This window comes from Coturnix japonica, chromosome 1, assembly GCF_054131305.1.
Source record: "Coturnix japonica strain WE chromosome 1, WE-NBRP24, whole genome shotgun sequence".
NCBI classification, from domain to species: Eukaryota; Metazoa; Chordata; class Aves; order Galliformes; family Phasianidae; genus Coturnix; species Coturnix japonica.
The window spans coordinates 132,431,874-132,452,920 of NC_140663.1; the positions used below are offsets into that span (position 1 = coordinate 132,431,874).

Here is a 21,047-nt window from a genome sequence, read left to right on the forward strand (position 1 = left end):
GTGTGTCATGCAGTGAGCCAGAGTACAATGAAGTGTACCAAGGGGACTGTTCTGAACTGTATTGTACTTCTGCTTCACTGGCAGGAACTCTGGGATGGCCAGAGATCAACACAGAGAGCCAGGGTAAGGAACGGGCCTGAACTTCATTAGTAATGGGCACTGCTACCGTTCAGGCAGCAAAACAGACTGAGAGGTTGTTCTCCTGCATCAGGGACACCGAACTCTGAAATGCTTTTCAAGCAGAATATTCATTCATTTTGTAAATCTTTTCATCGTGCTTCAGTTTAGGGCAACCTGCAGAACCTGAGCTGCGCCCCTTCTGGAGCAGGCAAGATGGCACCAAGAACAGACCTAGGAAAGGCTGCGGGGTCTCTGCCTCAGTTTATCCAAAGCTCTGATGTTATGAACGCTCCAAATCCCTCACTGAGTCTTTAGAAGGAGCCCCTGCACAACAAGAGGTCACACACATGGATCTCCTGGCCTGGAGGAGCCCAGGGGGCAGCGTTCTTGGCCTGAGGGGCTGCTAGGGGGACTTGAGGCCCACACCTGGAAGGCCCTGTATCCAGTGACCAACAGAAAGAAGATGAAGAGGAGGGCGTTTGAGTACAGAGCCCGAATAAAAGGGAAAATTCCCTTAGACCTGCAAGTGAAAATACAAGGGAAAGTCTGCAGCAACCAAATAAAACATCTAACCCGTAATTTAAAGCTAGTCTGGACAAAGGCTTCACTATATTACAATAAGTCTGACCAGAACGTAAGCAGTAATTGTTCAGCACTTACACAGAGTTTAGGAAACTGCTGAGTCCATTCAGTGGTTAATTTGTCGCTCCTATCAGCCATTCTGTACGATTTGGCCGGGGCCTCAGACCGGTGAGATTACCATGGAGAAGATTAATCAGCTTCAGGCTTTTGTTATGTTTTCCTTTTTTTTTTTTTTTTTTAAAAAAAGCAGCTTTTCCTGTTTTAAAGCAGAAATGGTTATTTTATTGATTCTACTTGATCCTGAAAAAATCAAAGAATTACAAAGGTTATGTACAAGTATTTCTGGAAGTAAAAATCTGGGATCTGTTGCCAAGGTTTAACATCTGTGTTTGCTGTCTTAACCGTTGATACAATAAATATGGCTCTATAAAATCATCTGCGTAGAAAGGCCCATCGTCCGTCTTGAACTGCTCTAATTTTACTTCATGGATGGAAATGACCAAGGTTGAGCTGATTCAACAGTAGCAAGGCAACCTTTCATTCCAGTTCCACCAGCAGATCTCCTTCTCCAACGGTGTCACCAGCTTTGCAGTGCACTGCTTTCACCTACAGCACAGAAACGGAAACAATTTCAATGCATAGGACTGCACTGCCATTAAGTTCACACTAAAGCTTTAAACCTTTCAGAAGGCAGTTTGAGTATTCAGCATCCACGCTTGGACATTACAGTACAATATTCCGGTATTTCATGGATTACAGACTGGAAGTATTAGTGAGTTTTGGGGCTGCAGCCATGAAGCTGGGTTTCCCTTAATCCCTGCACTGCTGAGAGAAATTGATTCAAATCCGAGTTGGAATCCTTTAATGTAACTGAACTTGGCAAAGGGTTACACTTGCCAAATAAATGCAACTACATCGGTAGATGAATTCTTTGAATGAATGAATATAGTATAGTATGTCCTATACAGACCCTCATCTGCTCTATAAATTGCTGAAACGCATTAGCACAGAAGATAACTGAAGCTCTGTGTTAGAGTTTGCCTGCAGTGTTAATCCAGAGCTCCCACTGAGGTACCCGAGTTGGACCAAGTCTCGTTCAGCAGTTCTCCTGGTTCAGTCACCTGATGCTAACTGACGCTCCTGCAGGGAACCCGCAGCGCACCCAAAATCAGGCTGATGGGGCTGCACAACTGCCCGCATCTGAGTGCCACAGCCTACAGCCCCATGAGCTGTGGGTGCACCTCTGGGTCTGCCGCACAGACACAGTCACAGCATTGTCCAAGAAATGAAGCTGAATACTGTTGACAGGCGAAAATTTCAAAAGATATACAAGAAAGAGCTTTATTTCCAAATCAATACCTACACAGCCAACCCAATTCTTGAGACTCGTCTTTCAGGAGATTAAAGCAGTGTGAGAGATACTCTACTTCTTTCTTTTCTTGCTTTACAAAGCCAAAGTTCAGTACACGCTGTAGCTCACTAGTGTCTCAGCCTCCCCAGTGATTTCTGCTACATGCTGGCAGTGGCCATACGCTCTTCTGCCCAGCCACAGCTTGCTCCCCATCCCTCACTGCTAAACCACCTGCATGGGGCAAGCTCAGGGTGGACAAACCCATGTTTCTCACAACTATAAACAGGAAGGGGGATGATGAAGAAAAGGAATTCAGATGGGGAAGGAAAATGGACGTCCTCCAGCTGAAGGCAAACAAACTGAGTTTCAAAACACAATTTCAATGCATTAAAAAAAAAAAAGTGGGCTAACAGCCAAAGCCAAACATCCCATTCCTGAGGAGGGGTCAGGCTCCTTTAGCACTCTGAGCTGTGGCTTCACACTGCAGAGTGGGGCAAAGATTTCTGTTTCAAAAGGGCTAATTCACCAAATGGGGTGTTTATGTGCACAGTTGTGGGGCCTATTTAGAGAAGGGCAAGCGGGATTTCAAGGAACAGGTCATTGGGACGCAGCACACCTTGGTGGGGAAAGGAAAGGTTGAAGGGAAAAACTAAAGTGGAGGGAAGGTGGCAGTAGTACTTCGGTCACAAATACTCACTGGTTAAAAGCAGTGGAGACAAAGAGCAGCAAGAAGGAGTTAAACAAAAGAAGCACAGTTGAAAAATAAATGCCATACAATATTAATCAAGTGAGAAAATAAGTTATGTAGGAATTAATGCATGAAAGAAAATAATAGAGTGCCAATGTAAGAGCAACAGGAGAAAGTACATTTTCCCTCCCCTCCCCTCCCTCGCATTTATTTCCTCAAGACCCAATTTTGCATGAAACGTACTGGAAGAGGCAAGCCCTGGTCCAAGCCTTGGTGACAATTTCAGTGCTGTGCCAAATCATCCTTTCTTGTAAACACACAAACAGTCCTTGGCATAGAAACCCATCCTCAGATCTCAGCAAATCTTGCCAAAGCCTAACCCAGTCTGCCCTGGAGTCAGGCTCCTTGCTGCCTCCCTCCGGGCTAATGAACCCTACAAGATAACTTTCTATTATCATTCTTATTATTCTCTTTAGCAAAAAATGGCTCTGCTTCTTAGAGAGCAGAGGGTCCAGAGATGGGCTGGGACCTGCTGGGAAAGGTGAGATTAGGAGAACAAAATATCCAGAACTCCTGATGACTCTGCTCTCTCTCCTTGTGCAAAGGCTGAATCAGGCTGTGCCCAGGTGATGGCTTCAGGCTGCACATTACAATCCAGCAAAGGAATGCTCTGAGGCCCTGCCCTGGGGGCTGACAGAACCCCATACAGATGGGGTTTCTCCCTGTCATGCAAGCCTACCCAGTTCCCTGCTCAGGAGGCCAATAATAAAAAACACTATTCTCATAGAATGATAGAATCACAGAAAGGTCTGGGTAGAAAAGGACCACAATGATCATCTAGTTTCAACCCCCCCTGCTATGTTACAGGGTCACCAACCACCAGACCAGGCTGCCCAGAGCCACATCCAGCCTGGCCTTGAATGCCTCGAGGGATGGGACATCCACAGCCTCCTTGGGCAACCTGTTCCAGTGCTTCACCACCCTCTGTGTGAAAAACTTCAGTGAAAAACTTCCTCCTACAAAAATGCTTTCTATGCCTCCTTAAGAGTAGTTTGGTAAGACGAGACTGTTTGCCATTAATGAATTAACTAGCAAAGAATCACTCTTTAGTTGCTCTCTGGAAACAGGAAATTTGGGAAAACGATCTGTAACACCTTCAATTCAACATGGCATTGTAACGTCATAGAAAGCAAATCATTTAGTAGAAAAAGAGTTATATGAATTTCTAAAGGCAGTAAAACTACTTCCTGCTGTGCTATCTATGGCTCGGAACTGCTTAACAGCATTCACAGCAGATGTAAATGTTAAAAATTAAAGACACCTCACTTCGAAAGACTTACAACAATCAGACTTAATTCCTTAACAACCAGAATCCTCCTTTATTTCCTTTTAAAATTCCATCCTATTTGACAAGCTGCATATGGTTTTAAGTGACCCAAGGTAGCTTACCTTGCCTGTTTTAGCAGCGATCATACTGTTCTGCATTTTCATTGCTTCAATTACACAAATCTCTTGACCTTCTGAAACCTGGTAAAATTAAAGCGGTACAAAATGAGGAGAGAGGATTTATAAAGCTGGGAGTGCGTATGGTTCTTCTAGAAAATAAAGGGATTATTTCATTAAACACCACAAGGCTTCCACAGCTCGAGTCAAGTCAGCCAGTTACATACGGCTGAGACACAAACCACCGCTGCTTTTGGCAAACTGGGAGCGAAACAGGGAAAAAGGAATCACCTGCTGAAAGTCATCACCCCAAGCGAACCTGGATGGGCCCCTCACCCGTCTCGTATGCTCAGCTCTTACTTTCACAGCTCACATTTCACATCCACCGCAGCTCAACATCAATTAAATCCAGACCGATATTTAATTTGCACAGCTTTGGCCACGGAGCCTCTACTCTGCTTCCCTGGCACGGGTCCCGCGGATGCTAATCCTGGTGGGGAAGCCAGACGTTTCTTGGCACCTGTCCTGGGGAGCACAGACAGGAGGCTCCGTCCCTGCACATGGCGGTACCCAGGGAGTGTGCTCAGCACCAAAAACCAGGCCCCAGGGCTAATGGTGGTCCGTGGGCTGGCTATAGAAGGGGGCAAAAACAAACAATCCAGGATTTACCCCTTGTGTGAGCTGGGGATCGCACAGCCGTGTCACAGAGATGGTTGTGTACCATTTTTCCAACAGCAGTGTGATTGATACGCTTTTTGGAGTAAAGATGGAATGTGTTTGCTCCGAGAGCACTGCACAGTAACCAGATCCAGAAGGGTAACCAACACTTTGACTACCAACATGCCGTCTTGAGCTTCAGGTGAGCGTTTAAGTCAGCAGCAGCATCAACTCAGAGGACAGAGCCAAAGACTCGTGCTTTGTCTTCGGTTATTTCCCTCTATTCCTGATCCCTGCCTTTGTCTCTTGCACACCTGCTCCTCTGTGCAGGGATGTTCCCCAGCAGCTCCCTTCCTTCCTTCTCTCCCTCTTCCTCCCCCTGCCTCGCTGCTCAGCCTCTCTCCAGTCTGCTCTGAACTTCCAGACAGCTCTAAGGTTAACAGGAAGCTAGGAATAGCTATTTCGGTTTAAAAACAAAACAAAACAAAGAGAGAAGACAAGAATGTTAGTTTGGTATAAGATCTTTCAGAAATAAATATATCTGCCATCCTCTGGTTAAACTCCACTAACCAGGTGCCCCCAGCTTCTGGGGGTTGCCGAAGACCGAGGTGTTAAGGATCTGAATTTGGGGGTGTCAATTCAAGGGCACAAGGAACTCTTCTCTTGAGCCCAGTGACTCCAGTTGTCATACCACCAAATGCCTTCCTCAGGAGGATGGTGCACACGCATGTCCTCTAACAACTGTCTGAACAGAGTTCTAAGAATACACTGACTGGGAAAGAACAGAGTTATCTCCACAGATCTGCAGTACAGCAGTACCAGTAAGTGCAATTTGCCACAGCATGGAGGTGTCTGTGAATTTCATTTTTTCCATTTCCCACCTTTCTCTACCATAAAAAAAAACCAAAAAAACAAAAAAAAACAGCATTTTACATAATACCTGCAGGGCTGATGACAAAGGGATCGGTGTCTGGGAAGGAAATCATCCACCCAGCCAACAGACTATATAGCCAAATAACCAGTAAACATCCCACAGTTGCACTAATTGGAAGGAAGGAGGCACTCTGAGTACGCAGCACGTGTTACAGCGCTGTGTCAGTTCTTCTGACGATGCGCAATTTGTTCCAAATTACTTGGGCGAAAGTGTCACTTAAGCCCAGAAGTTGTTTAATTACCGTTCTTATGTTAAACCTTTGCAGCTCCACTCATTGTGTTGCAGAGCAACAAATCCTAAAATGAGGCACTTGTAGCTGCCTCTTCTCTTTTTCAGCCTTTTGGGCATTGTCCAATTTCTTTCATTACGTAATTGCACATATCCCTTTGCCTGTCATTTAGACTGTAAATGAAAGCCGCATTGATGTGTACAATTTCTTGCTTTCCAACTCACTTATCTAAGTATTTATCTGGCCGGTTGGTAAGGTGGGATTTTCTTTGTATGACTTCTTCCTTTCAGAGAATGGGTACATCACTGCAAACCACCATTTCAGCACAGAAAGGTCTCAGAGACAACTCAGATCTGTCACAACAGGCAAATGGAAAGCAAACAGAAATCCTGTCGAGGGGAGCCGGGTAAAACTAGACGGGCCAGGGATCTCCATGAGCACACACAACACTTTTCTCGGACCTCTGTGCATCACCCGGTACAGACTTCACCATTGTGACAGGGTGACTTCAGAGCGAGGCGTGTAAACTGCTCACAGGCCCCACAAGTCTTTCTGATAAACCCAATCGGCGCTGATGCACTTCGCCGCACCCCGCCTAATTGGTGCAAAGTTTGCGGAGCTGCATCCCGCATCTTTCATCCAGCTTGCGGCGTCCTCTCCTTTGACACAGGGTCAGGGTTCACGTTCGCATCCGATGCTCCGAGTGGCCCTCATTAGGCGGCAGCCTGCCTCTCACCCAAATGAGTGCGCTGGGAGGGGAGCTCGGCCCATTTACTCAGCAGATTTTAGCATGTTAAGGAGGCCCGAAATGTCACACAGCATTGCCACGTTTTGAAGAGTTTCAGACATCTCCAGCTGATGATTAATTGTGAGTGATGGGAAATAAAATCCAGTAAAGCCAGCTGCTTGCCATGGTCGGCAAAATTACTATAATGGATATAGGCTGCCAATTTTCCAGTTTTACTGGCAAGTCTTCCAAGTGTAATTAAGGGAAGTTATAAATGATATGGAAATCTATCAAGTCCCATTTATTTTCAGAGGACTCCTTCCCTTGAGACTTTTATCTTCAAGCTTATAGTTTGCTTTGTTGTGCTAATGATTTAAACCACTTCTTATTTCTGATTAAAGCCCCCAATATCCTCCGTAAGAAGTCAGATCCACTTTATTCACGAGGATTTAAAGAGACAGAAACCTTTTTAAAGTTGTGTTTGTTAATGGCCCCGAGCTCTGGCTCGCTCTCTGGAGGCGCAACCCAGCATCCTCCATCTTAGGCACTCTGCCACCATCCGGGTTGCTGTTTTCAGACAAATTTTGACACTATGGAAAGATGCAGTGGGAGGGGAGAAAAGAGAAGGAGGGGAGAGAGGCATTAAAAACAAGAGAATACAGAATCCCCCACCAACAAAAGCCCGAGGGCCCCCCAAATCATAACGCCTCCAAAAACAAAGCTCACCAAGGCTGCCCCAGACACCAGGCATTTAGCACGGGGTGGTGTTGCTCCCTAATGTCGTTTGATTTGGAATAAAAGCATGAAAATGATGTGCAAAGGCCTAAAATTGGAGACGTAAAGGATGACTGCACAGTATTCCATTTCTCAATTTCATCCTTCAGAGCCACAAAATGGGGGTGATACAGTTACTGGATGAGATTTACAGTAACAGCTGTGGTCTTCCCACACAAGGGAGGACCTTCTAATGGGCCGAGGTCTGTTTTGAACAGACGGGGAGTAGCAAAACAAGGTTCCCTATTAAGGGTGTGCGGGAATATTCTTGATAAAGAAAGCGAGCGGTGGGAGTCAGATCACTTTAAGAGACCCAAATCTCCTTTCACTGGCAAAAAACAGAGCTATTTTAGAAAGTGCTAACTGCTAAATAAATGAGAGATGTGTAAATGTAAGGGTTGGGTTTTGCCTTCATATCTCCTCGCTACAAACTGTAAAGAATGCATAGGAACCAGTGCCAGGGGCATATGGCTTTCTCCTGCACTGAACGTTCATACAAAAGACAGGTTCATCAGTCATTGGAGTATCTGGGTAAAAAAATTAGCTCCTGATGGATGGGATTTAGAGCTTACCTGCTGCTCGTACATTACCAGGGAAACACGGGTTTCGAAACCCACATGACATTAGAAACTGCAGACCGCGAAATACCCCACGTGCGAGCATAGTGCTCTCCTAACGTTCTCCAGGTTACACTAAATCAAAAATAAGCCATTTAAACCCTCTGCCTAAAATCGGGCCCGCTGCAAGGAACCCTGGGTCAGCCCTACACAGGCCAATTAACGCACAGCATCTGCTGTATAGAAGCCGTGCATGAAGCACTTCCGAATGATTTCAGCAATTAAAAGAAAACTGTTTCCTGCCTGTTCTGACAGCAACTGTTTCAATGCAAGAGTGAGCACCAAATCATTGTATGCAGCTGAAAAAATTCTTTTTTTTTTTTTTTTTTTGCTTTTTTTTTTTTTTTCCCCCTCTTGTGAAAAGGAGGTGGGAGGGACAAAGATTTCTTATGGAATCGGATCGTTCTTTTGTTGTCCGACATTCTGTGTTTTTCTGCCAAATTAGACAGAAGGCTCAGAGGGTTTACGGGGCCCTCTACAGTATCACCTTCTGGTGCACTGCGGCTCCCTAAAAAGACGGATCGATATCAGCCCTGCTGATTTGCCTGCAAAAGTGAAAACCCCTCAATTACATTTTGAAGACCATTACATTCAGAACGCAGGTGCTCCGCCGATGCATAACATTTTAAGGCTTTCAGATCCAAAGATAAAACAAACAGTGACGGCTCTAAGCAGAAAGGATCTTCCGTTTGCTTAAAAGCAAAGGGGGAATTGGATTTTATGGATATCTTCTTTCCAAGCTTTGGGGAGACACTGGTAAACAGACCCTGTGTTTTCCATTACGCTGACACCAGTGTCTCCATTGAGTCCTCTAAGTGAGAAGGGACAATGCCAGACCGTGCCACAGGAAATCCAGCTACCCTGGCTTGCAGGCTTCTGCAAAATAATCACAAACATTCATTTACACCCATGCCAAACCACTGCACAGCAACTAGGTATGCATTCGCTGGGTAAAACCCTTACTAAAATTTGGGGTTGTTTATTTGTTATCTTAAGTTCAGCCCACACTGGTGTCATTCCCCTTCTGCCCCATTCTTTTGCTCTGACTTGTTGGCATTGAGCATCTAACAAGAAAACAAATTGAGGGGAACTGGATGAGCAGCAATTGAAATTCCTTGACGTTGCCCATCACCATGTAAAATAATTAGTGTGGGCCTTCCCTTCATTCCAAATTAACTTTGAAAACAGGGGCTACAGAGTCGCAAAAATAATTAACAGCAATTAATACACTTGACAAACCATTATCAACCTTTTTTTCTATTCTTTCTTATTATTATTATTCTTTTTGCAGCACTCCTTTCAAGAGCGAATATGCAGACAGCACTTCCCAAATGTTGTGACCCCTGATTAACCCAAGGTCAGTGCCGGCCCCCTGACAGCAACCAGCACTGGCCATTGCACTCCCACTTATCCCAAACACATGTCCCTGCTGCTGCTGCAACCCCCAGGCGCCGGAGGAAGCGATACAGGGCAGCACGCCTACGGGGGGATGCTTGTGCTGCTTAGCCCCAATAACGCCGTGCCCCTACAACACCACATCTCAGCCATGGCTGAAGAGTCACGTGGTGTTCCAAAAGGCAACGCAGGGCAACACAATCCCCAAAACTAAAAGCCTATGATTTCTATTCCAAAGAAGTTAGCACTTTCCCCTAAGAAACCTGACCTAGCTGTGGTGTCCCTGTTCATTGCAGGGGAGTTGGACTAGATGTCCTTCAAGGGTCCCTTCCAACCCTAAGGCTTCTATAATTCTCTAAAGAAACTCAAACAACGTTGACTATTTGTACTTCTGCATAGGGACAGCAATTCATTCTTCATTACTCAGTCACAAACCTTAGACTGCGTAATTGCATAAAGATGCAGAAGCGAAATCTTTTTGTCAAATATAAAAATCACATTAACGCTATCAGCAACTTTTAATGCAACAACAGCAAAATTACCTTGAGGTACAGGAGCGGGGAAATATTTGAATGCTTTCCTCCTTGAAATTTCCTATGAAAATGTTTTCATCTCCTATTTACCAGTAGCGTATATTTTTCTCAACAAAAAACACACACCAAAAAATCACTTATTAATTAACCGTTGGATTACAGGATGAGATAAGAAAGATGCATTTTATTTAGACTTGGAGGACCAAAAAGCAAAGACCCCTTAAAACAGTGCACACCTGGCTTATGGCAACACTATGCAGCTCTACCTTTTCTTCCCCAAGTTCAGAAATTAGGAAGTGTTTGGCATTACTTTGCTTTCCAACAGCAGAGGTCAAGTGAAACAGATCTCTTCCCACAGCAAGAACCTTAGGAAATGGAAAATTGTGGTGAAGGTGTTTTTCACTATTTGTCTGGGAAATTACAACTGATAAATGGGGAGAGGGCTTGAATGCAGTTGAAAGCGCCTTCCTCAGCTACTTTTAATGTATCGAGAGCACTCAGGACGTTACAGAGCTTAAAATGCAGCCCTCCAGTTATCACTACTCAACTTCCAAAAGACAAAGAGAGTCCTTACTGACAAGAAGAGAGGAAATCTATAAACTTAGGCCAAAATAAACCAACCTCTTTCTTTTTTTTTTGGCTGTAGAGGTGCAGAGATTAAGTCATGATGGAGCGTTTGTTCAGAGGTGCTTTCCTTTTACATTTGGAGGGGGGGGTGGAAAGAAAGCGATTAATGTGAATGAGGCTCCCAGCGCTGTGTTGGCCTATTGACCAGTGCTGGGCTTAGCAATGCCACCTGTTCCACACAATTTAATTACTACAGGAAAACAACCAACGAAGACACGCGGCTAAAAACAAACACAAAACTAAGAAAAGCAAAGCCTACAGTTGTGTGTCAAAATAGAGTGAGGGCCACGAGGCTGCTGGGACAGCCCAAGGCTCTTTCTGTGGCTGCGTGTGGGTCAGAGCGGTGCTCAGAGTGATCTGCTGAAACAATGAACACACAAACACCCCCTCAAATTGATATTTCCCACGTAATGTAGCTGTGCCATCATGAAGGATGTAAGCTCAGTTTAAATCTTTTGGCCTAAATAATGTTAACCTTCTTTTTGCTCAGCCAGATTTCAGATTGTTTTGTCGTTAGTGTGCTTTATGCTTCTGTGTGGCTGCATTGTGCTTCCAGGAATAACTGAGTGACAACTAATTACAGCCCTCCGATGGCAAGAAGAAAAAGAAAGAAAGTAGAAAGTAACGAAAAAGCTGAAAAATTGGCAGCATGGCACATTCTGCTTCTCTCTGAATGACAACAAGCCCTTCCCCACTGTGCTCCTAAGATCTACAGATCATCTTACAGACAAAAGAAAATAAATTCCTTGCATATGCACTATCTTCTGGCAGAAGTGAATTGAAAACTGCCTATCAGAGCAGCTGGAGGAAGGGTGCTCACACAGTCCTCACCAGCAGCATCCAGATGAGAGCACCACGCTTGAAGGAAAATGATGTGTCAAGCAAGGAAAATGAACACAGAGGGCAGCGTCGCCTCTCCTCTGGCTAAGGATGCACAGAGAGGGGCTTGCAAACACCGCATGCTTTACCTGGCTGGGTGTGCTGCCCTGTAGCAGAGCCACAGGCACTGAGTGAGAGCCATCCATCCACAGACACCCCTCAGCAGCTGCTCCTTCCCTGTGCTTGACAGAGATGGTGTGAGAATAGTGAGGCTGCCTGGTGCTGCCCACTGGACAGCTGTAAGGCGCCAAGGTGTGCTCTGAGCCACCTCACCCTGCTGCTTAAAGCACAGAGCTGTGCCACCCTCATCTCCATCACTCCATTTTTTTTAATTTTTTTTTTTTTCCTTTTTCTTTTTTCTTTTTTTTAAATGTTTTGACATGAGTCCTGAAAAGCAAAGATGTAAGCAAAACCCCTTTTGATAACAACAAATGTGTTTCTGCAATGAAAGCACAGAGGAACTCAGGTCAGCAGAACACAGATTACGTTGCTCCTCATGCTTTGCCACTCAGCGCCTCCAGCAAGAAGCTGCAGGAGGGGAGAAGAGGAAAACATCCCCACACGTTATTTAGCAACTCGTGCTCTGATGCACCACATCACTTGCAGGTCTGTGGAGAGACTCATTTATTTAGTTAGTTAACATCCCTTTGGCTCTGGCCTCCTTCCCCATTGGTTCCATTCCTTCAAAACAACAGGACATTCCTCAAGAGAAAGCTGCAACACGTGGCAGAATTTATTCCTTCCCCAAAAAGGTGTAAATATCAGCATTTAAAAAGGCTCCAAATCTTTCCCTTCCTAACCCCAACCCCTCCACTCCCCACAAAGAACTGGTTGCTGCCACTCCCCGTCCATCAGCCCTAATCGAATATTGCTGCTTTTAAAGGTGCAGACTGGGTGAATGTGGACATATGCATGGCAAATAAGCTGAGTGTCATCTGAAGGAATTTCTCTCTCTATAATACTTACTCTATTGCTTTGCATGGTTAACAGGAGATCCATTCAAGGGCCTCAACCTTAGAAATGATGTTTGATTTGGTAGAATGCAATATAAAGCTGAGTACGAGGCAGGAGTTACACACAGCTTTGAAACACTGCATTTCCACTTGTTTCCAGCACAGGGCTAGGAAAGGAGCACTGGGAATTACCCCAGGACAGCAGCAGTCTGTTCTGTTACCCCTCAGTATGTCAACTTCATCCCTTGTGCGGGACAAGGAAATTCCCATAGGAGAACAGGAATTCTCAGTCCAGAAAAGCCACATCTAATGAAATGCTACCAAAACCCAAGAGAACACTTATGCTGTATCCCTTGTGTTTAGTAATATTTTCATTGTTTCGTGTCAGAAAAACCAGCAACCCACTCCTTCTGCCACTAACATCACTAACAGCACGTATAAACACAAGTATTTACATATATATATATATATGTATTTATATTTTTCCCCCTCGCCAAGGCACAAACCCAATCTATAGGTTGTACTGTAGCTGTTGACCTGTAGCCAGCCAAAAATATTCCTTTTAAACCCAAACAGTTCCTTTTTTCATCATTTAAATGAAAAGCAAGGGAAAGCCTTCAGCTTTACTCCACAGGTGAGGTCAGAACCCCTGTGACCTGCACTTTCTGCTGTACCACAGAGAAATGTGTGCAGAATATACACAGAATATATAGCAATAATGCAGCCACACGATCCCGCTTCTTACCATGTCCCCAGGCTTGACAGAAACAGCCACCACTGCTCCAGGCATGGGCGACCGCAGGATGCTGGAGGTGTCCTCTGCTGCTTTCTCTGGCATGTACTTGCTCAGCTCTGCTGCAGCCTTCGTCAGTACTTGCAATTTGTACTAAAGGACAGAAAGAGTCAGGGTTTAGCACGTTGTACCTCCGTGGATTCCAGTGAACGAGCCGCGCTGTTTGGCAGCATGTTTTTGGAGAATACATCTGTTATCTATTCTTTGCTGGAGTGCCCCAAAAATCACTGCTTGAAAACCTTACTTGGTTTCATTTTCAGGATGTAGAAAGAGAAATATGTGACCCTAAACAGCAGCAAAGAAAGAACACAGAAAAGGAAATAATCAAATACAGTAAAGAAGATCGTTTTCCAGAATGGGAGCACAGAGGGGGGACGCCAATGTACCAAACACAAACGTCCTCGTGCCCACTGCACGGTAACGTTGGTGGACAAGGAGCACTGTGACATCCATTTCCAACACTACGTCCAGTCAGAAACTGACCCTCAGGGACAGACAGACAGGTTTTTAGACATAATTTTTAAATAAACATGATGAATCTTAAATATTGCTTTTACTTCTTAAGCGTTTCTTTTGATCACGTACCCAAGCTTTGCAGTGAATAACTTGTTTAGCTTTTCCGATTGGAACGTAATAACCAATTTCCCTTCCAGTTTCCATGCACAAGCAGTGGGATGGAATACTTTGGTTGCATGGAATCCATTTTATCCATAATAAAAACCATTTGGCAGCTGTTACGCACCTTAAGAAATAAATAGGAGGGTTTCTTCTATCGCACCTATTACAAAAACAGAGAATAGCACTGAGCCCCAAGTGCCCAAGAGCACCCTCCAAACAAAACCCTTCGGAAAACACCCGGGTATGTGCGCTCGTCGAGCTCCAAGCTTTCAGCTCTTAAAAACTTGAACGCCTTTGGCAATTCCCCGCATGCAGCTCGTCGGGCACATCGCGGAGCCCGTGCAGATGAACGCAGAGATCGGCAGATGGCAGCAGGTCTCTGCGCTACGCCGAGCCTCGCCGAGCAAAGCCGACACCGCTCTTCTCCCTAATTTAAACAAAGGTTTTAATCAGCAGCGTCGGGTGAGGCGCATTTACAATTCAAATGCGCATTTTGCTGATGTAAAGTTCAACACCTTGCTTCCAACAGTATGTTTTCTTCCGAAACAATTAGCTATTGTTTTATTAGCAATAAAACGTCTTTACTTCTCATTTTTGCGCCGACAGAAGAAATCCGATTCCCTTATGGCGAAGGTAAAGGGGCCTCTGCCTACAGAAGCAGAAGAGCACATTTGGAAATGCCCACAGAAGGCACTCAGTTCAGCAGCGACATCCCTAAAATGCAGCTGCCAAAGCCCAACCAAGACAGGGTCACTGGGGACCATCGTCGCCCATACAGCACTGGGGCATGCAGATGATGTGCAGAGAATGAGGTGGGTGCTCGGTGAGAAAGGCTTCTATTTCTGATGGAAAGCAAGAAGGCAGTCAAACAAACCACCACAGGAAATGTAATGAATGCTACAAGGATGTTTCCTGCAGCAGAGAAGGTACCAGGACCTCTTCCCAAACCCATGCCCTGGTTACCATGGCTAGGACACCGTATGGGCAGCACCATTTTGTATGCAGAAAGCTGCTCCAACCCACAGCCTCCTGCAGGCACTGCTGTGCTGCTGAGGTCTGTGGCACTCGTGTTCCCAGAAGCAAACCACGCTCAGCTCTCCCCGCACACGTAACGATGCTCGGTGGGCATCCTGTGGTTTCCTTCCCTAAAAGTAATGCATGTGCCATGCGTGTGCACACGTGTGCATGTGTGCACGTCCACACAGATGCTGTGTGAGAGGGGAGGCTGCCCAGAGGAGATGTGATGACAGAAGTTGCAAATAGAATTGCAGCGGCGTGACAAGTCAAATAATAACATCTTATGCGTGTTTCTTCACTCCTGAGTGTCTGTTTTGCAATCACGACAGACAAGTGTCTGCCAGCTTCTGAAGGATACGATCCTTAAGTGAAATTGCCGTGCAAATAAAAGCTTTTTACTCCTATTAAAATTCGTCTGAGTCATAAGTGGCACGGAAAAAAAGCTCGCCGAGCGTATTCTGCTGTCAATCTAATAAACATTCTGTGTGGAGGGACTATTTATCAAAGATAAATTGTACTTAAAAGTCCTTCATTAAATCTATGGGGGGGGATATAATTGCACCAAATTGCACAGTTTCAGTATCCATGGTTGGTGCCTTCTTTGTACTCAGAGTTTGAAAATACAAGGAAAAAAAGAGAAAAAGGAAGAAAACAGAAATAAGTAAGTCAGATTTGTGGGCTGTGTCGCTGCCTCACGCAGGAGACAATTCCGATACCATTTCAAAGGGTTACGCGTAGATGCCATTTCATTTTTCAGCCGCTAACAGAGATAGACATCACTGCTTCTGAGATGCCGGATTTCAAAATGCGAGCTCCAAGTGAGAGCTGAGCCTTCTGCCTTCAGCTGGACGATGGCATTTCGCATCGACCCCACTCTTCCCCCCCTCCCCTGCACTCACAACCCACAGCAGCAGGGGGAAAGCTGCGTCCCTCGGTGCGCTTCACTGCAAAGCCCAGCTCTACGCAGCAAGTTGAAACCTCCCAACCAAACATTGTTTTCACTATCTTTATAATTTTCGTATCTCTTGGATTCCTTTCTCTGCAGGGCTCCTGCTTTGCTTGGAGGGAGATGTGAGAGCCTGTACACTCAAAGCTTTAAAACGCAGCTCTTTGTTATTGATGAGCTGTTCTTTTTCTTTTTGTATTTGTTTATTGTTCTTCGGTCTGTTTGGGGGATAAGCAAGTTACTGTAATCAGAAAGTAAAAAATAACAACAGTAAACTTCTCGGGGAAGGGCCCTTTTTGGCACACTCGGTTCACAAATGACCTTTCCTAATACAAGAAGGCAAAGCAGCAAAGAAAGGTTCCTTCTCCAGGACTGCCTTTGATGTACTTCTGCTGTCGGTGGCCCCAGCAGCCACCGCACAGCAGCCCTTTGTGAAGCCATTCCTCATCTCTCAGGGCACCGCTCACCTCCCCAGGGGCTGCTGTGGCTGTAGGAGATCACGGTGCCCTGTGGAAGCCTCAGCAATGCCATCGCCATTGAGAACATCACCATTTGTTTCCCTTGCATGATTAATGGTGCTGTTACACGTGCTGTACTGATCTCCCACGTCAGTAGGTGAGAAGCAGACCAGCTGCCATTGAAGAGGTGGCAAGGGAGCACCTGAACCTCATTTTAACTTAAAAATGTGCTCTGTTGCTGGTAGAGATGCAGTCCCCTTGCTGGGTACAACAGCACATTGCATGCCTTCAGTGAAATGCTCCACACTACGCTCTGTTATAACTCGCATTAGTTTATTAAATATGATCTTTCCCATACACCTGAAACTCGTGTCCCCAGAAGCTGTAAATGTTCAAACTCCATTGGAGATTTTATAGAGCAATCTAATGTATCAATGGCCATGTGTTATTACGACATTGTTTGGACTGCCGGCCAGATGTGGATTTTCAGTGTGCTTTCCCTAATGCTCAACCATGTTTTCCAAATGTCTGTCATTCTTGTGGTCAGAGAGGTGAAAATCCTATGCAGCTCACATTTCAGCACAGAAACTGCTGTGCATCTTAATTATTTTCAGTAATCTTACAGTGTCATTTTTGGAAGCAATGACATTTATTAACTGTGGCCACACAATTTCCATTTATCATTCCTAATCAGTATCCTATCTCAAGTCACTCAACTGTTGTCACCTTGAGTTTGACCACTGCAGACCCATGAGGAATATGTTATGCAATATTCATTCATGGTGCTAATAAGAAGCAACGTTCCAGAGCTGAATACAATGAGCACGCTGCCTTTTTTTTTGTTGTTGTTAATTGTTCTACATTTTGACACAGGGACCAGCTACAGCCTGGCTTACATTTCCACCAGGGCATTACAAGTTGGACTTGAGGATCCATATGGGTTCCTTCCAACGTGGGGTATTGGTGCCAATGTGATTCCAATGGAACAGGAGTGGTGTATTTATGCCATACTGCACAGGGTGCTGGGCACTACCTTATTTCAGAGGCTAGAATCCCCTGCTCAGAAAGGATCCATCCATGGGGCATTCTGCAGATTGCAGGGGTTTTTTGCAAGCTGCACATTCTACAGCTGATATCAGCAGGGTGGTGGTGAGAGCTGATGCAAGCAACTGTGTGGGATAATGGCACCAAAAGAAGGAAGGGAAGAAAAGAGGAAGGAAAGAATGGAAGAATGAAAGAAGGGAAGAAAAAAGGAAGAAGGGAGGAAAGAAGGGAAGAAAAAAGAAGGAAGGAATGAAGGAAGGAAAGAAGAATGAAAGGAGAAGAAGGAAGGAAAGAAGGAAGGGAAGGAGGATAGAACAAAGGAGAGAATAATGGAAAGAATGAAAGAAGGAAAAAGGAAAGAGAAGAAGGGAGGAATGAAAGAAGGAAGGAAAGAAAGAAGATAGAAAGGAAAAGAGGAAGGAAGGAAAGAAGATACTAAGAAAAGGAGGAAGGAAAGAAAGGAGGAAGAAAGAAGGAAAGAACGAAGGAAGGAAAGAAGTGAAGGAGGAAGGCCGGCCGGGAGCAGCTCGCCGGCACACGGCTTTGACAACTCCATCAGCGCAGTCTCAAGGCGGCTGTCAATCAGGATGCATCATTTACTACAACAGCACACGGCGGATTCTCCCGACGAGCCGCCTGACAGCCGCAGTACAGCTCTATCCCCCCGACCGGCTGTTTACCACGCCGCGGCAATTAGCGGCGATGCAACAGGCGGCGGTGCCGCCCGGCCCCACCGGGCAGCGCTCGGCTCCATCTCCCTTCACGGAGCGGCGCTGCCCGACAAAGGCGCTGTGTTCCCCGGGCCCCGCGCTCAGACAGCACTTCATTTGCAGCTATCTGTAATTAGATTAATGGTGCAGCGCCGCACAAAGCGGGCCCACTTCACATCAGATAGCATATGAATTAGGACAAACACTTATTTCAATTCCAGGCAGAGAAAGCGGTGACGGGGGTATTTAGCATACCCTTTATGGTGGAATGAGATGTTAATTGTGTACCATTACCTCTAAACTGCTTGCTTGTTGTATAAATCACTGTGCTAATTGATGCAGAGATAGAAACGTAGCCACAGGCAAGAAAGCGACGGAATGAGAGCTGAAGATGGCGGATAAAGGATTATCGGAGAAAACCATATGGAGATGGGCTCCTTTGAAAGCTGACCACGAGCGCTGCTTCGGCGGACCGCGGGGAAAGGGCCGTGCTGGTGGGCAGGGAAAATGAGTGCAATGACATCGCTCTATAGAGAGGCCCTTAGGGAGGGGTACCGAGGCACACAGAAAACTGCTTTATGTCTGCGATGAGCAAATCCCTAGAAAATCCCTTCCACGAGCAACAGGGGAGAACTCCTCCGCAGCAACAGGTAACCCTGTCTGCAACACGACTAGAGGGAGTACCAGGACAAATCACGGACTCATAGAATCACTGAGGTTGGAAAAGGCCACTAAGATCATCTAGTCCAGTCATCAACATAGCATAGATGGGCTTGTAGCTGTTTGTCATAACAAAAAAAGAGAAGTGTTATAGCCATTCATAACTACATTTTCCCATGTAGATGCTGCTGTCTTAAACAGTGACGGTATGCCAACCAGCGCTTCTGCACACACTCACTACCATACACATGAGTTGCAGCTTCCTGCCCCAGCCAGACGCAATGAATTGCACCACAACACCTATAGCTCCCTCCTGTCAGCTCTGGTTGAAGTCTATCAATTGAGTCAACACCACCAGGAGCCTGGGGGCCAAAATGGTACAGCAGACATACAGCATGCCTGCCTTAGTTTAAGTTTTTTTTTGGCAAAGGTGGCCAAGAATGGCATTATATAAGGAAGAAGAGCTCCGATACCATGCTGAGCATCCCACTCAAGGAGGTCAAGGCGATTCAGCAACATGCCCCACAAGTGAGACATGCTTCTTCCTCTACAATCACAGCAAATCTGTTTGGCAGAAATGTCATTAGATCCCACAGCATTATATTCAACAGCATTTTGCAACATCACCCCACCATCATCTGGCTCACTCTTCCCATCTGCCCCCAAGATTACTTTTTCTTAAGCTTCTTGTTCAGAAAACTTCATTGAACTTAAGACATTGATCGCTACTAGCTTCCTATTTTGATCGCTAATAAAAACCCAAGACAAAACGATAGTAACTAAAATGCTATCTGACATTCCATTCTAAGAAAATCCATGACCCCTCACAATGTGGTACTTTAGGGCGAATAGTGGCTTTCAGCAATGACCTCTAAGATCTTAGCACAGTGAAATAAACTTACCCAAAATAAAAAGCATCCTCCCCTTGACTGTTCAGTCTCTACAGTGCTTCAGTGTTTGATATTGCCTTAGCATAGAAGAGCAAAGACATTGCATTATACATCCCAGATATCTCACCGTCCTCAGTTTAATTAAAGAGACCGATGTATCAAATTTCATAATTTAATTGGGCAGCCAGTTGTTGCTGGGGGGGTAGCAGTGCAGTTCAAAGTGTTGTTGTAGTGTCTATTGACCTTGGTTCCCAAAGAAATGCACATAACTAATGTATATGTATGTGTATCCATGTATCTAAGGGAGGGCTTGGGGGTGGACAGTTACCAGCTACAAACAAAGCAGTGCTAATGTACAAATTACCGCCTCCTGCAAAATCCAGTGAACAGCAGAAGAGAATCATTTATTGGTTGACAAAGTGCTTCAATTAATTTGAGAGGAACCTTTAAATTATTTCCAACACAATAAACCAAACAGAAGCAAACAGAGTGACGTTAAAGTCAGCATTTGCTGTTCTGAAGTGATACTTAGAGTCTGGTGGTTCAGATTTTGGTTGCCAGACATAAAGCCTGTGGATTATCCACCTGTATCACTGAAGCTTACAACTTGATGGAAACATGAGCTATACGTGGCCAACCAAAGGGACCTCTGATATAGAAACAAGGAAGAGGAAGAGGAAGAAGGGAAGGGGAAGAGGGGAAGAGGGGAAGAGGGGAAGAAGAGGGAAAGGAAGGGAAAGGGAAAGGGAAAGGGAAAGGGAAAGGGAAAGGGAAAGGGAAAGGGAAAGGGAAAGGGAAAGGGAAAGGGAAAGGGAAAGGGAAAGGGAAAGGGAAAGGGAAAGGGAAAGGGAAAGGGAAAGGGAAAGGGAAAGGGAAAGGGAAAGGGAAAGGGAAAGGGAAAGGGAAAGGGAAAGGGAAAGGGAAAGGGAAAGGGAAAGGAAAGGAAAGGAAAGGAAAGGAAAGGAAAGGAAAGGAAAGGAAAGGAAAGGAAAGGAAAGGAAAGGAAAGGAAAGGAGGAAGAAAGAAAAAGCTGTGTTGACTACTTTGAAATAACACCTCCCAAGTGTGCGGCCAGCTGACATAAATGGAAATGCGCTGAGGAAAAGAGCTGTGAAGCTGTGTAACAGTCCTGTTCCTAATCATTAATCACTTTTTTTTTTTAGACCATTTAAAGTAGCCCATTAGAGCCTGCAGCAAAATGCCAACACTCCCATCACTTGCATGTCAGCAGTGCTGGTGTTAACAGGAGAAAATATATGGTTCCTATGGCTGTGCCCCAGTTCTACAGCATTTGCTACCTTTAATTGAAAAAGGCAGTTAAACGCAAGGTAAATCATTCAGCTAGCTAAGCTGTTTAATAACACATAATTGATAATGTCAATATGTTACAGTGACATAATGC

At 45.3% G+C, this 21,047-nt stretch overlaps 1 protein-coding gene across 3 annotated transcripts in view; it reads right to left on the reverse strand.

Moving 5' to 3' along the window:
• Positions 1 to 907: 907 nt before the first annotated feature.
• Positions 908 to 21,047, reverse strand: part of PCCA (propionyl-CoA carboxylase subunit alpha) — a 251,751-nt gene continuing 231,611 nt past the window's right edge. For 2 of the 3 annotated variants that reach the window (XR_014941910.1, XM_015851501.2), the window contains exons 22-24: positions 13,255 to 13,395; positions 4,191 to 4,268; positions 908 to 1,308 (exon numbers count right to left, since the gene is read on the reverse strand). Coding sequence is in view for 1 of the 3 variants with exons in the window: in XM_015851501.2 (XP_015706987.1) it covers positions 1,240 to 1,308; positions 4,191 to 4,268; positions 13,255 to 13,395 (288 nt within the window). In the remaining 2 variants the exon portion in view is untranslated. Of the gene's footprint in view, positions 1,309 to 4,190; positions 4,269 to 13,254; positions 14,348 to 21,047 lie in introns of all 3 variants that reach the window. The other variant, XR_014941909.1, reaches the window with a different exon arrangement.